At 36.2% G+C, this 16,125-nt stretch overlaps 2 protein-coding genes across 7 annotated transcripts in view; one reads left to right on the top strand and one right to left on the bottom strand.

The window, feature by feature from the left end:
• Positions 1–1,101: 1,101 nt before the first annotated feature.
• On the bottom strand, positions 1,102–7,021 carry LOC111799193 (sucrose transport protein SUC3-like). Of its 6 annotated transcripts, XM_023682632.1 has the most exons (14): positions 6,440–7,021; positions 6,110–6,175; positions 4,898–4,996; positions 4,734–4,798; positions 4,535–4,619; positions 4,403–4,436; positions 4,124–4,223; positions 3,900–3,975; positions 3,351–3,698; positions 3,059–3,202; positions 2,661–2,894; positions 2,516–2,579; positions 2,387–2,430; positions 1,102–1,599 (listed from the first exon to the last, which is right to left on the bottom strand). In XM_023682632.1, the coding sequence occupies exons 1-14, from the start codon at positions 6,722–6,724 to the stop codon at positions 1,429–1,431; spliced, it is 1,815 nt and encodes a 604-aa protein (XP_023538400.1). In that variant the 5' UTR covers positions 6,725–7,021; the 3' UTR covers positions 1,102–1,428. The 6 variants fall into 6 exon arrangements, with proteins under 6 accessions (XP_023538400.1, XP_023538398.1, XP_023538399.1 ...); XM_023682630.1 differs by having other exon boundaries at positions 2,516–2,894; XM_023682631.1 differs by having other exon boundaries at positions 2,516–2,894; positions 4,124–4,193.
• Positions 7,022–10,693: 3,672 nt separating this feature from the next.
• Positions 10,694–16,125, top strand: part of LOC111798249 (mitotic checkpoint protein BUB3.3) — a 9,417-nt gene continuing 3,985 nt past the window's right edge. Inside the window, exons 1-9 of the mRNA XM_023681279.1 lie at positions 10,694–10,918; positions 11,019–11,149; positions 13,084–13,166; positions 13,452–13,703; positions 13,834–13,906; positions 15,041–15,121; positions 15,193–15,274; positions 15,489–15,589; positions 15,682–15,797. Coding sequence (XP_023537047.1) covers positions 10,808–10,918; positions 11,019–11,149; positions 13,084–13,166; positions 13,452–13,703; positions 13,834–13,906; positions 15,041–15,121; positions 15,193–15,274; positions 15,489–15,589; positions 15,682–15,760 — 993 coding nt within the window. The 5' untranslated portion in view covers positions 10,694–10,807 and the 3' untranslated portion in view covers positions 15,761–15,797. The remainder of the gene's footprint in view (positions 10,919–11,018; positions 11,150–13,083; positions 13,167–13,451; positions 13,704–13,833; positions 13,907–15,040; positions 15,122–15,192; positions 15,275–15,488; positions 15,590–15,681; positions 15,798–16,125) is intronic.

Genomic DNA, 16,125 nt, shown 5'->3' with positions numbered 1-16,125 from the left:
CAGAGACTTGGAGTCCTTAATACAAATTTAAAAACATAACTTTCATGGTTCTAAAGGAGGGATGACCCATGAAGAAGTGATGTAACCAAATCACATCTTTACCCGAGGAACTAAGATATGAAAAAGTGTACGACAACTTGTTCTCTCAAGCAATTGATAGTATAGGCTATTCAATTCCTTAGCAAATTCAATTGTCGGTCTCAAGTTTTGGTCTTGAAACACGCAACATGCAAGGAGAAAATAACACAATAGTGGATGTCATGGATAAGCTTGGTACGAAAGGAGACTATTAGATAGTTTTGGTATGTGTAGGACGTCTTTTCGTTTAAGGGTTTGAAAAATGAATACATCACCTACGTCTGCAATCGTGACACTGATTCCATTTGCAACTATAATATTTCGATTACTGGAACATAGTTTATATGTTTTAAAACAATGTGAGTGAAGGGTCATGTGATTAGTTGTACCTAAGTCTAAAATTCAAGAGTTAACCTGACTTATCTCTTAAAGCTACCGAAACTTGGTGGTGGTTTGTTGAGTGAGTTCAAGAACACCTTCAATCTTTCATTATTGAATCCACTGGTCTTCAAAACTAGTGGCTTTTGTTCTAATGGACTCCTCTCGTGCCTTCGACATTTCTCCCTTGTTTTCCAAACTACAAATGAACTCATGTGGGTTTGTGAATTGATGGATGAATGGTTGAATTGATTGATAGTGAGCTTGTTTAGCTATGGAGGCTCCAAATGAAACTTGGTCAAGGTAAAAAAAATCGATAGCTATGAAGGCTTCGAATAAATTTAGTTAAAATGGAAGATCGACCGCTTTGAAGTATTTTGTACTCGATTCAAACCTTGGCTTTGTCCTATCCATTTACTCGTGCGTTCTAACGCACTCCCTCAACCGAGATCCTATTTGTAGTTCAACCTTTAAGGCCACAAAGCTTATCAAAAGAATACCCATAACAATTTCACTGTATAACTCCAACAACAATCTACAAGTAAGAACCTTAGATAAATGGCCAAAGTCTTTTTTTTTTTTTTTTTGTACCTTAGATTTAAAGGAACATGAAGGCAAAAGGTTAGGATGGAGAAGAAGAATAAATACGAGGAAAGAAACTCTTCATTAATTTCATTAATCTAGCCACTATAACGTATTATGATCGTTGTGTTTCTACGAGGACAAATAACATAAACGTGCAAGCGAGACTTTTATCATCGTTATATCTCCACTTTACTCATCTTGGTAAGTGAAAATTTACACTACCTACGGTACAGATACCCAGAAAAAATCAATGAATATGAATATCGAATGCATATAGTTTAAATAAACTGTAATGGCACTGGAAATCCAACCTTGTAAAAGCGTTGATTGGCAGGGAGCATGTGCATGTATGTTCTAGCTTGTTTTAAAAGTTTGATGCGGTCTTTTTCAACCAAAATGAAAGCCTGTGGATTTGAAAGAACTGTTGGTGTGATCAGGCAATCTAAGAAGCGCAACAACTCCAGCCGCAAGCGCACAAACAGAAGCCAAAGCAAATGCAGGAATGTTTCCTCCACTGAATAATGCATCCCATGGCCCAGCACCCAGTGATACAATCATCTGAACAAAGCATACATAATGTATATGTTATCACGTTAAGTGTTGTAATGGTAAACGCAAAAGGGGATGAAAGGAGGGTGGAGGAAGACTAGATTAACGATGAAAAATAATTTGGAACGGTTTTCACTTGGATTCATGATAAATCCGAAGCTACAGAAAAGAACCAAATAAAGAGTAGAAAAGAACCAAATAAAGAGTAAGGAATAAAAAAACAAAATTGAAGTATCAATCCAGAATGGTTCTCTTGATGTATGAAAAAAATAGAAATAAAAACTTACCAACATTTAAAAGGAATGCTTTTATAGAACACTTTTACAGAACTACTTTTAAGGAAAGCACTAATTGATTAAAAGCCCCCGTGAAAATTTTGAAAAGATTTTTGTAACGTCCCAAGCCCACAGCTAGCCGATATTGTCCTATTTGTGCTTTCCCTTTCAGGCTTCCCCTCAAGGCTTCAAAACGCGTCTGCTAGTTATAAAGGGTGTTTCGTTCTCCTCCCAACCAATGTGGGATTCTCACACTTTCCATCCTCCCCTAAGCACTTGTTATTTAGCCTTTCATTACGGTTTACAATAGATATCATAAAATATTTGCCTTTACCATAGGTATCATATTTGACCTTTTATTATATGCAAATATCTTGTATCCATTTATTTTTCTTATAAATAGAGAATTTCACCACTATTTAGGTGGGGTGGTTTTAGCAAATATTCTCACTTAAAAAGACACTTACATCAAAATAATTTTTGTTTTCTAAAAGTAGATATAATATGCTCGTCACCCATACCTGGGGAATAACAACTGCAAGATTGAGAACTCCAATAGCCAATCCTGTAAAAATCAGTCTCTCAAGTGTCAGAATCCAGGTAGTCTATAAACACCAAGAAAAACAATACTACATGAACTCCATCCAAACCTTGGCCACCACCAGAATCAGCAGTCAATTCTGCTGTCAAAGAGAAGGGAACGCTATAAGTTATCTGCAACAGAAACAATGGACTTTTAACTTCAAGGATGTGATATAAAGAGAATAAATTGAAAAGATAAACTTTGACATTTACAGCAAGAGGAAAACCAAGAAGAACAAAAATAGCCAAGGCAGCATTTTTTATTGTTGAGTTTCCCCCTATAACGTGTTCGATTCCTTCAGAGTATTGACTGACAGATATCAAACTGATAATAGTAGTTCCCGTCATGCATGCAAACACAATAAAGTTGCTTATTGCCCAGACAAGTCTTGCTCCCATGCGCTGACACATCGGCTCTATGAAGAAAGAACTGATACCAAGAACAACCTATAACACAGAACATAAATAAAAACAAACACTTCGTAAGGGAAGAAAAATGATAACTAACGTCTAAAATATAATAGAGCAACTCATAATTTAATCAAACTCGAATACCGCAAAATATATGAAAAAACTCAAACTAATAAATGTAATCAAATCTGAGTTCTTACAGAATTCAATAGCAAACCAAATGCACCTGCTCTGACACCCTGATCATAAACCTGTTCATCAGCCAAACTTCCTTTTGGGTCCCCATGGTACACTTCCCTTCCCATCCAATCCGTATCAAATAAGAAGAAGGGAAACCAGGATAACTGCATGCAAAATGCAAGCACCAAAAGCAATATTCAAGAGCTGCCTACATGATCCACATAGCCACTGGAAAATTGGCAATACATAGATGCAAAGCTAAGCGGAAAATATAATAGCGGAAATAAGATTTTAATTAACAGTAGAACATACCCAGCTAAGAGCCATCACAAGAAGCACTGAATGCATGGCCGGTGGTAAATGCCTTAAACTGGTTAACAATTTGACTACCACTGTTGCAGGACCATCGTAATAACTTTCACTGTGATTTTCCTCAATTATTGATTTCGAAAATTCCAAATTCACATCTTTTTGATAGCCATAGTTGTCATTGCTCCCATTTGGACTGTTAAGTTCCGATTTTACAATATTAGGACTACTTTGTTCATTCCCATTCAACAGAGGAGCAGAATCTGATAAACGTGGTAGTTGATCTACAGCAGTAAGTGGAACTTCATGGGCAAAATATATGGTAACAAGAGTACATATGGTTAGAAAAACCTGCATAAGTGAAATGCAGATGTTAGAACTGCAGTTAGAGAACCAAATTCTAGTCACAATCCAAAAGATGAAACAGTTGTTTTTGTTTATGAAAGTCATGAGCATAAGAACCAAACATGATAGAGCATCTTAAAGAGGTACACAGTAAACGAAATTTTATATCATGGAATATATTGAACTATATGCTTATCAGTAGCTCACCACAGCGATAAGAAATGCTGCTTTAAGGTTTCCACAGGCTTCACAGCAAGCATCACTCAAAAGGAACGGAAACCATCTGCCCAAAGATGAATCATAGGAAGGGAAATCACAAAAGAAGATTCAAAATATGAACTAATCTCAGAAAACTATGGCCAACTAAATAGCACAAATGCAAATGTAAATGGATGGAAACATTAAGTCTCAAATCTGGCTCAAAATATTACTTGTGCCAGTTTCCACTAGCTCCTGCTGAAAATCCTAGGATATTACCAACAGCCATCCATGAACAAAATACTGCATTTGCAACATTGTGTTGATCAGGACCTAGAGTAAAGCGCCAACAAGAAAATACTGGGTGATTATCAAGCATATAAAATTCAAAATAGAAGCCACAGATATTCATGTCCACAGAAACTAAATGGATTACAATTACAGTCAAATTATTATCTTATTATTATCATCTTTTTTATTTTTTCCTTTTTTCTTAAGGGGGAGGGTGTAACCTGATAAATCAGCTAGAAGAGCACGGGCAGGACCCTGAAAGATGGTCACAAGACAACTTATTTTACTCATACAAATACTTTAAACACAGAAGTGAAAGAAAAATATAAGTACCCAATCCTTGTAGGTAATACCTGCACTGTATTGTTTGCAAGATCAAGCATCCAAAAGCCTATTACAAATATAATAGCTGCCCTTGTTCGTGTACCCTTGTATACTCTGCATAAGCATGAACAATCAATTTAGAATTCATGCTTGCTCACAAAAAAATATACAAGAGAGCACCAAGAAAGATAATAACAGAAATCAATTCATTAAGTTGCTCCAACAAACCTGCAATGTTCCTTCGTATCTCCTAGTATATACCCAATGTCAGCAGAAAATCCAATCAACACCACCTATTTAAATAAAAAATAACCATTTAGTTTCTAATGCTTTAGACAATAGTTGTTAATCAAAAAGGAAACAAAACAAGTACCCAGAAAAACACAGCTTACAGCAACTGCTATCATTAAAGACCCAGCAAGAATAAAGGGACGCCTCCTTCCATATTTTGAAGAACACTTATCACTCCATATACCAACACATGGTTGAACCTAAGAACCAAATATTAAAAAAGAAAAAATCAAAATCAACGAAGATGAATATTTCTGAAGCTTCAACAAAACTTTATCCATTACATCACAAAGAAAGAATCAGATGTAACGTAAATACCATGTAAATGACCATAAATAAGAATCAAGGATCAGCAGAAGAGTAACCAGAGAACAAAAAGTTGTTGAATGTTCAAAAATTTCCATCCAGTCCCAGGAAAGAGCTTGAAATAGTCAATCCATATGTTACTGATAATTGAGGGCATAACAAGTCACACATATATTTGAAAAAGAAAAAGGAGGAACTTAACTTCATGCAACAAAAAATAAAGATCATATCTAGCCAATCTTTAGAAATCAAGAACCATGAGCCTTTTAATACATAACAGCTCTTCTTATAATGCAAACCAACAGAGCATTACTAACTTGCTTTCTTTGAAGACTGCATGTTAGATACAAGCTACGCAACAGACTGCTAAATGATCACCATGTCCTAATCTTCTGTGCCTCAAAGTGTAGACATAAGAACCACATGACAACAGACATTAATAGTATACTTCAGAGAAAAACAACCAATCCAGCATGTGATGAATGGAATGTATATTTATACATTATTCATATCTAATAGTCACTATTACCCCAACGAGACGATCAACTAGCCCTACAAATAGCCAAAAAACACTCATAGTAAACTAGGTAAGTGACCAAGGCATGAACCCAAACCTGCAAATGCATATGAATTTACAACAGTAGTAGATTCGGATCCATGGTGGTCGATAACATAATAAATAAAACTGACCCCATTCATCCATACATATGGTACGCTATTGTTTCAATGCATAATATTTCTCATTTCTGGAGTTTTAGCCCCTCTTAGCAAAGAGCCAGAGAAACTTTTGAATCGGGAATAGAACAAATGGGCGATGGTTGGGTACAATTTCGAATCCACTATTATACATTTACAGAAGCTTTAATTTTCATGCTTATTCTAATTGTCAGTTTAGTTTACACCGAAAGTTAAGTAGATACATTTTCTATCAATCATGAACAAATTTTTCATTGACAATAACAGAAAATTCAGGGAAGAATTGATACGAAATGGTTATAATCACCTACCACGAGACCAGTGATGGGACCGCAAAGCCAAATAAATGAAGAAAATGCATGCTCGATTCCAAGTGTCTACACGGTTACACAAAAAGTTGAAGAAATTAGCAACCGAATAAATATAGACAAATATAACCGTCGAGTGACATGAGCTAGAAAAGCCTTATACTAACACAACGTACATGAAATACACCATGCAACTAAACAATGTCGTAATTAAAGAATGATCAGACGACGATTTTCGTAGAAAACAATCTGAATAATACGCCAATACTGAATCCAAACACCTGTCGATTCATAGACGAAAACGAAATCAGAGACGCAAGCGAGAAACAATACCTGAATATAGGGAGTTAGTAAGGAGAGCTGTAATGCCCAACCAAATTGAACACCAGCAGCGATAGTACAACTGAGAATTAAGATAATCAAACTATTTGGCGTAGATCTAACATGAGGCGTTGACGACGAACCGTCTGGGTTTCCATTGGCACATCTACTAGAAGAAGGAGAATTGAGATCAATCCCTTGGAGCTGCTGTTCATCGACAGCCACCATCTCTACTTCCGCATCCTGGAGGTTCCGGTACGGAACCCTGAAGGAAACCGAGCTAGGCTTCCCCGCCATTAGTAGAGGTAATCAACTGCAAGTGAAAAATCGTCCGCTTACATAAGATCCGCACACCGATCTAAAGCTTCCAATGGCGATTCAATCACAGTCAAGGAATTGAGGCTGAAAATTTTCAGGCGGTCGAACGTGATGGATGAAATCTGATGGAATGAAAGACGAACCCGTGGCTTCAGTTCAAATTCACCGCCATTGCAGAAGCAGAAAACTACTATCGCCGTCAATTACACCGCGCAGGATCCTAGGATCTTGTGAAAATGTGCTCTGAATCTTCAAAATGAATTCTTCATTCATGAAATTTCTACAATTAGCTGTCGAAAAAGAAAAGACATCCCGATTTTATATAGAATTTTTTTTAATTAGAATGTTACATTAATAAATAAACCTTTTTACATTTTTCAAATGACCTACTAAATTTGTATTTAAAAAAAATATATTATTTCATGAATACAATTACAAATACGATAAATAATTAAACATTTTAGGAGTAATTAATTGAAGTAGTTTTAATATTTATTGTATGTATGTGATATGAACCACGACAGAGTCAAGAAGCTACAACAAACCTTGTACACTTATATTCAAGCTAAGATGAGTTCATCAAATAAAATTGTAGAAGACGTTGGATGCCTCCCTGGTATGTTGTGCAAAGTTGAGCTTCAATAAAAAGATGCACCTTAAGTTGCATTTAATGAACTCAGCTAAATTTATAGAATTAGTCCAACGATGATTAATAATCACATTTCATTCCTTGCACTATTTAATTATAATTTAAATATTTGTTTCTCATATTTAAATTAGTTTTTAATATAGATGTTGGGGTTATATTGTAACTCACATAGGTTACCATATTCCACCCTTAACTAACCCATTTTAATATGGAAGTTATGGGTGACGCATTGGTTAAGGTTCTAAACGCTATATAAGCCTTCCTTTATTTGATTAGAGACATCATATTTTGGAATTAAAAATAATAGAATTTCTATTTTTTTTAGGTGTTTAGAACTTGCATGCAAGAGTCATTCAAGTAGTATTGATCAAACCTCTTGTGGAGTTTAGAAATGAGTTTTCTTTACTCGATCTTGATTATCAAGATAATCTGTTCCATACTTTCCCTTGGGTTGATTCCATATCAGTATGGGTATGATGGTTTCGTGAATATGGAGCAACTATATCTTCAAGTGCCTTGCTCGTGTTGGGCTCCTATGTGTTATCCTTGTTCGTTATGCATCGCCTTTATTGCTTACGAGTGGTTGGATTATCCCTAGAACATCTTAGTGATTGTATGCTCACTCTTGTTCTAAGCTAGTATTTTGATACGCTCGGTCCTTCTGCTACCTAAACATGCTAATATTCTTCCTCGGTTGATCAAATAGGTAAGAGTAATTTCAACAAAACTCTCGAGTGCTTTAAGAAAGATTTCCATTAAAACGTGAAGTAATTACAAGAAAACTAGGTCAAAGTATGTTGCGTACGGAAGAAATAAGGAAAAATGGTGCTACCACAAGACTTGGCGAACCCAACGCATACTCTAGTGATATCTATCGTGTGATCATGCATTGTACATAAATTTGGCTTCTAACTCACGAAACTACGACCCATCTCAAAATTTCATGGCTTTCTCTCATTTCAAGCAAGGTTTGAACACAATTTACAAATGGTATCAAAGTCAGACATCGAGCGATGTGTCAGCGAGGAGGTTGTTCCCCGAAAGGAGGTAGACACGAGGCGGTGTGTCAGTAAGGACGCTGGGCCCCGAAGGAGGTGGATTTGATGGGGGTCCCACATCGATTGGAGAAAGGAACGAGTGCCAGCGAGGACGCTGGCTCTAAAGAGGAGTGGATTGTGATATCCCACATTGGTTGGGGAGGAGAATGAAACACCATTTAAACTTTTGAGGGGAAGCTCGAAAGGAAAAGCCCAAAGAGGACAATATCTGGTAGTGGTATGCTTGGGCTGTTATAATTTATCTAGATTTAACCAGTTGACGCATAGTATACTTAAATTGGAAATTTGACGACTTTTATATAAAATCATGAGTCGAACGCATACTTCCTATGTTTCAATCTAGACCATTAGTAGGTGGATCCAAGTCAGGTCATTGTCTCGAGTTCGTTTGTCAACGGTCATGACATTCTTTCCTAGTAACGAGTCTGTGTTAGCATTCGGGGATTGTCGAATCAGTTTAATCTCTCCTAATGAAGCTTTTAGTAACTAGGCGTGGTGGTAGGTTTAAGATATTTTAACTATTCTTTACCTACTAAATCTATTTATGTTTAACATAAATTTCAAACCCGTATGTAAGACTCGCTCTCGGATAAATACGGTTTGTCTACTAGACATTCTGGTGGCTTGAACTAGCACCAAACTCGACAATCTGAAATACTCATGTTCTCAATTTAACACGCACACAATCATCGGGGATTCCGCACGATGTAGTAGACATATGGGCTACATGCTCTCCGATCTTAGCATCAAACCACTATAGTACTACGTGAAGTTAGAGTCATCATAAATTCTAATCATCAATTCCTAACCTACCCATCTTTTATGCATGCATTCACGATTATTATAATTTAAACTATATAATTCTTGAATATCGTTATTTATGACAATACACATTTAATTTCTAAATAATTATTGAAATCAACCGTTTTAAAAACTTTATCAAATAAAGAGATATGAGCATAACTCGATCGAATTCACTTCTAACTAGTTAAATAAATAAACGGAGTTGTTCTGATATGAACCAAGACATCAATCATACAATATAAACTTCAAAGAAGAAGTGAATAAAATGTTGTTCAAATTATCACAAGATATTGCAATTATAATATTTATTTAATGTATTTTAAGACTTATTTACCTCGTGAGTAATTATGACATAAAATATAGTCTAATTATAGTAATAAAATATGAAAATTAAGTTTTAATTTTGAGGCTATATAAAGTCAGGTTGAAGACTCGAACAATTTAGTAAAAAAGGCATTTTTACTTTTTCATTTAGTCTGCGCTAAGTTTATTTGCAATTATAAGTAGTTTAGATTGATCATTAGCAGTGATTTGAATTTCAAACAAGTATTATTGCATTTAAATATTCGATCAACAAGATAATCTGAATCTTACTTTCGTGTAATGATTATTTACCATTTGATACAAGAACTTTGCCTTAGATGATGTGTGTCTGAGCGACGACCTTGCTCGTGACCGGTGGGGTTACTATCATTTCTGATATTCATTTTTGTGAATCTTGAATTGGTAATTAATACCCAAGTAAATGTAAAAGACTAGGCTCGGTTTGACCTAAGTACCAGGGCCTCTTGCCCAGTCTGGAGTCTGCTCAACAAGCTTGTCCTTGTTGGATGATGAAAGTCGCACTTGTCACAATCGCACTTTTAATGGCAGCGAACTTGCGATTGTGTGGCACTCACTTTTCAACGACAAGTGAGCTAAGCCAATTCGTTCTTGCTTCGCCTACGGCCAAGCGACGTATGCTTTAGAAAGCGAGGGCAGAGAGAGATTTTTGAAAGAGACGTTATATAAGCAAGCAAGAGGGAAATAACAACGGCTTACAATATATAACCTTGGGTAGGGGGATGCGACTAGTTGTCAATTTCTCCCTACCCAAGGTTATATATTGTCCGCTAATTTAGGGAATGGTCAGGTGATTAAAGAATACTATCTTCATTAGTATAAGGTCTTTTGCGGAAGCTCAAAGCGAAGCCATGAGCGCTTTTGCTCAAAAGGAACAATATCATAATATTGGGTACAGTTGTGTTCTTCTAACTAACATGGTATCAGAGCCATGCCCTAAACTTAACAATGACAATATTAGTAAATCCTCAAATGTCGAACAAAGTACTAAGAATCCAAAGGAGTCGAGTCTGTATTGTGAGTTTGCTTAGCCTCCGCCCATTGGGCTTAATCCGATCAAACGTGAGCCATTCACACAGCCAAGGATCATTTTTTCAAAAACCCTTCATTTGTTATTATACAGCTTGAAAGAGCGTCTCATCCAACTCAAAATTTGTTCTATTACTTCATTTCCCGCCTCTTTTGTTCGTCTAATCTCGATCCCCAGGCATGGAACCCAACAGGGTTTTGCTGGATTTTCAAAATCCGATCCAAGATGCCATCTCCACAATCCAATTCGCTCCCCGTTCGAACAATCTCCTTATTTCTTCCTGGGATTCTGTTAGTCTTCCTTTTGGTGTTCCAAATTCTTTCAACGTTTCTGCCATTTCTTTTCGTTCACTATGAATGAAGTTCTAGGTTTTCGTTTTTTTTTGGACAGAGTCTTCGTTTGTACGATGTGGATAATTCTGCACTCAGACTTGAAGCTCCCTCCGAAGCTGCACTGCTTGACTGCTGCTTCCAGGACGAGTCACTGGCTTTGAGCGCTGGTTCTGATGGCTTAATAAGAAGGTTTGGGGTTCGAATTTAATAATAAATCCTCTGGATTAATGTTATGAAATGAAATATCATGGTACAGATTAAGATATTTGGATCTAGCAATTATCTCGATTTGTTCCATTGTTCTTCTTTCAATTCATCATACTTGGAGAAATTGTTTGTCTATGGCTGTAACTATTAAGTTATTGAAATGATTTCCACAAAGTTGGGAAGGAAATTGTCTCTTTCAACCCCCTTCCACCAAATAGGAAAAGTCTCTGAAGTAAAACATGAGGATTATTTAGATGTTAATGATGGAGTTAAATTCTGTCCTGTTTTCTGCTGTGAAATAGTAAATGCAGTAGTTTGTTTGTTCTTCTTTTCATCTCATTCTGTTCTAGATAGTCAATTTTTTTGTCGGTTGATTTCTTAAGAGGATTATTAAAAGAACTACTTCAATTATGCATGAAAACCCCTCTTATTCTAGGTGAAGCCCCACGACAGTCATAAGAATACATGAATTTAAAAGGTACATATTGTAGTCAAGATAGGAATGATTCTGAGTTTTTAGATTCATTAAGTCTCTTGGATGAATAGTTTCCTTATCGAACTTGAATGGTTTCCCCTGATGTTCGATACCTCGAATCACATGTCGTTACAGTTTGGTATCAGAGCTAGACACCAAGTGGTATGCCAACGAAAATGCTGGGCCCTAAGGGGTTGGATGGAGGGGGGAATGAAACATTCAAGAATGGTGTGGACACTTCTCCCTAACAGATGCGTCTTAAAACTTCGAGGCGAAGCCCTTGAAGGGAAAACCCAAAGAAGACAATATCTGCTAGAGGTGGGCTTGGACTATTACAAATAGTATCAGAGCCAGTCACTGAACGGTGTGAGACACTGGTCGGAGTAGGGCTAGACTTTCTCCATAGTAGACGCGTTTTAAAACTGTGAGGTTGATGAAGATACATAACGGGCGAAAGCAGACAATATCTGTTAGCGGTGGGATTGGGTTGTTACAAATGGTATCAGAATCAAACACTGAGTGGTGTTCTAGCGAGGACGTTGGGCCCCAAAGAGGGATGGATTGTGAGATCCCACATCGGGTGGAGAGGAGAACGAAACATTCCTTATACGGGTGTGGAAACCTCTCCTTAACTGATGTGTTTTAAAACCTTGAGAGGAAGTTCTTGAAGAGAAAGCCCAAAGAGAGCAATATTTGCTAGCGGTAGGCTTGGGCTGTTATGTACTTCTTGTCATCTTTTAACTTTAATGGTTGGGCTGTGTGGCATAATGATTGACTCATTATTGGTTTGAATTTGAGAATAAGTTCTATTTGATCTTGGTTGAGCTAGTTGATCACTTATTTTCTTATCATTCTCCCTTTCTTCGAGAAGATTCGTCTTCGAATCTACAAGATCTCCTAGCAAAATAACTTTTTAGTCATCATCTGAATCTTGTTAAGCAAGTTTGAAAGAATCTTCTCTTCGAAACTCAAATGTGTAATTTCTTTGTAAAGGACTCCTCCCCTTTCGACATTGATCCAAAATTTCACAATTTATCATCCCATGTGTCTTGAACGAACCACCCAAAACACTTGGAAGAAAGCGTTTCTGGGATTACAAATCCCACTCAATGAGTTTTTCTCACATCCACTCTTTTCTTGTTCATAATGGAAGAAATGTCCCTTGGATAAGCCCATTTGTAATATTGTATCCGTAGTTTTTTTATGAGAAACAAAAAACGAATATAAACAAATGTATTGTATTATGAGTCTAACAAAAACAGACAAATTACAAGTATTTTAGTCTGTTACTTTATCTTGCAATGGTTTCTAAAAACGTTATTATAAATTTTTCCTTGGTTCTTTTCTTTACCTTTCTAGGTCTGTTTTATGCTAGCGGCATTGAGTCATGGTTGGATATTTTGACCATAGGTTGCTAATGGCTTTCATTAAAACTTTACAGGTATGACTTGCAATCAGGAATTTCTGAAACCATTGGAAAACATGATGATATTGCAACCAATATCAGATATTCGGATCAAACATGTGAGCTACTTTACCTCATGACATAATTTACGCGATTCATACACATATCAGTTACTTTTTGATAAATTATTTAAAATGGTGGAAACTATAATTTTTCCTTTTAGTATGCTTGTTAATAACTGGCTAATATTTTCCTTTTGAACTTGATGAACCGTGATTCTCATTGAGCCCTGTTCACTCAAGAATTGGCCAACTCTATGTCCATTGCAGTATTTCGTTAGCTATTATTGACCCTTTGTCACATTGGTTTTGAAAAGATAGAATTTACTCCCTTTATTTTTGTAGGCCAAATAGTAACAGCGGGTTTGGATGGAAAGATACTGTTGTGGGACACGCGTAGAGAAAAATGTGTGTCATTTGTGAGAAACAGGGGTTCAGATGTGGTGTCCATGTCTATCTCTGGATTTAATTTAATTGTGGCTTCTGGAATATGTGTATATTCACTGGACTTACGTAACATACAAAAACCAGTTCAACTCACAGATTCTTGTATGAAAGTTCCAGTAGCTTGTGTAAGCTCTGTTCCTTATACTGAAGGTTGGTTGACATATTATGCAGTTTCTTCCAGATAACTTGTAGCTAATATTCTGATTGTTGAAGGACGCCTATAAATCATCAGGACAACTTTTGCTTGAATTGTGTTCACTTCTAAATACTTTCTTTGCAGGATTTGCGATTGGCTCAGTAGATGGACGTGTAGCTTTGGAGATTGCTTGTCTGGACCAAGCAGATGACATCAGGTTTTTGCTTTCCCTACCCTTGGATATGGATGCTAATTACTTAAATCATATATTGAACTAGGTCGAGTTAGTATATTGCTTAAATGCTCTATCTTATTTGTAACGGTTCATGCCCACCACTAGCAGATATTGTCATCTTTGGACTTTTCCTTTCAGACTTCCCTTTAAGGTTTTTAAAATGCGTCTGTTAGGGAGAGGTTTTCACACTCTTATAAGGAGTGTTTCGTTCTCCTCCCCAACCGATGTGAGATCTCACATTATCCATCTAGGTACTACAGTCAATAATCTGTTGTTGGGTTCAGTTGCTTTTAGTCCATTATGGGAACACAAAAAACTTAGAACTTGTTTGGAGGTATTTTTACTGGGAATTGTTTACAAAAGACTGCTTAGCGACTTTGAAGACCTATTTGAAGTGTTGTCACCGATTTTCGTTCACTGATAACAATTTATGTTACGAACTTGTCTAACTTGTCTAATGTCATTGGAGTACCAGTGTACGTGTACTAATTGATGGTTATTATCTATACGAATGATGTGCACCTTCCTTTCTTGTGCCTTAAGCATAGAAAATCTAAAGTTATGTGCACCTTCCTTTCTTGTGCCTTAAGCATAGAAAATCAAAAGTTAAGTGTGCTTGGTTTAATCTTATATTGGGTGATCTTTTGTGAAATTTACGAGGAAGCAGGTGAGTTATGGTAGCATATTGATAGGACCCATGTGAAAATAGTCTTCAATCTAACAAGTAGCTTTAGACAAGTAAGGCGACATAGTCGATCGTAGGGAAATGCTAGAGCCGTCATGTGTTGAATCTAGATTCTGGATCTTAAGCTTAGGGTACTCTAGATTAAGACAAGTAAAGTGATGTAGTCAGGTCGCTGGAGAATGCTAGAATCGTCAAGGGTCAAACTTAGATTCCAAATCATAGGGCGTTCTCCATCCAATTACACTTAAGGCTTAATTAAGGATAAAGAGACATGTGAAAAGATTCATTTTCTGCCACGTTCCATCTTTCTAGAGTTTTTCAAGTGCTAAAGAAAGATATTCATGATATTCTTGAATCATTATTTGGCCTTGTCCAATAACTCCTGGGATGCATTATTCTTACACAGTATTTCCTTTATATTTTTGAAACAGATATATTTTCTGGTGTCACCCAAAGTCAAAGGGTAGAAGAAAGCATTTGGAGTCGGTGAATGATATTGTGTTTAATCCAATGTATGCATTATAGTTTCACCCAAAGTCAACATATTTTGTCACATTATGCTAATTTTGTATGTTGCATTTAGACATCATGGTGCCTTTGCAACGGGAGACAATGCCGGCTTTGTCAGCGTATGGGATTTCCAAAGCAAGAGAAGAATACTCGAGGTATGAGATTCTTTTTGTAATACTCTAAGTCCAATACTAGCATATATTGCTCTCTTTGAGCTTTTCCTTTAGACTTTAAAACGCGTCTGCTACCTTATAAATAGTGTTTCGTTCTCTTCTCCAATCAATGTGGGACTCTCACACTTTGCATTGTCCTCTAAAATTTATGTGATTAGGGTCGGCTATGTTTGATAATTCGTTCATTTGGTTTTAGTTGCCTAGATTTCCAAATAGCGTGGCATCGTTGTCGTACAACTGCGGAGGTCAACTTTTGGCTGTTGCTTCAAGTTGTACGTATCAAGAAGCTAAAGAAAGGTTCATTTTCTATTCATAATGTTTCTTCTCTTAAGCATTGCTTTATGTTTGGAGTTGATTTGGTGTTGTCATATATTATGTTTATGCAACAGAGAAGATGCTCCTCAAGTGTTCATACATGTAATGGAGGAGTTCAATCCCAAATCTTTCTCTGCCTCTTCCACTGGATAGCTTCACCTTTCCTACCATGCCTTGCTTCCCACTAAAGGTAATAAATTATTAGATTTTATGTCAAATTTATAGATGGAATATCCGAAACGGGTTAAATTAATAAAAATACCTCTAAGTTTTATACCGTACCTAAAAAACACTTCAAAAGTTTTAAAAGTTTCAACGGTACCTTAAACCTTCAATTTTTTTTTTTTTTTAAAAAAATCTTTATAGTTAGTTTTGGATAGTTATAAAAAAATACTTTTACTACGTTTCAAAGATACCAATTAACTTTAAAAAGTAGCATTAATATCTTTAAACGGGTAAGAAAAAATAATTTTTTTTTAGAGTTAGTATACGCACATAAATAATTTATTTAAATTTAA

Source organism: Cucurbita pepo, chromosome LG07 (assembly GCF_002806865.2).
Source record: "Cucurbita pepo subsp. pepo cultivar mu-cu-16 chromosome LG07, ASM280686v2, whole genome shotgun sequence".
NCBI lineage: Eukaryota > Viridiplantae > Streptophyta > Magnoliopsida > Cucurbitales > Cucurbitaceae > Cucurbita > Cucurbita pepo.
The sequence above is the reverse complement of the archived record's forward strand: the minus strand, read 5'-3'. Positions and strand labels throughout refer to the sequence as shown.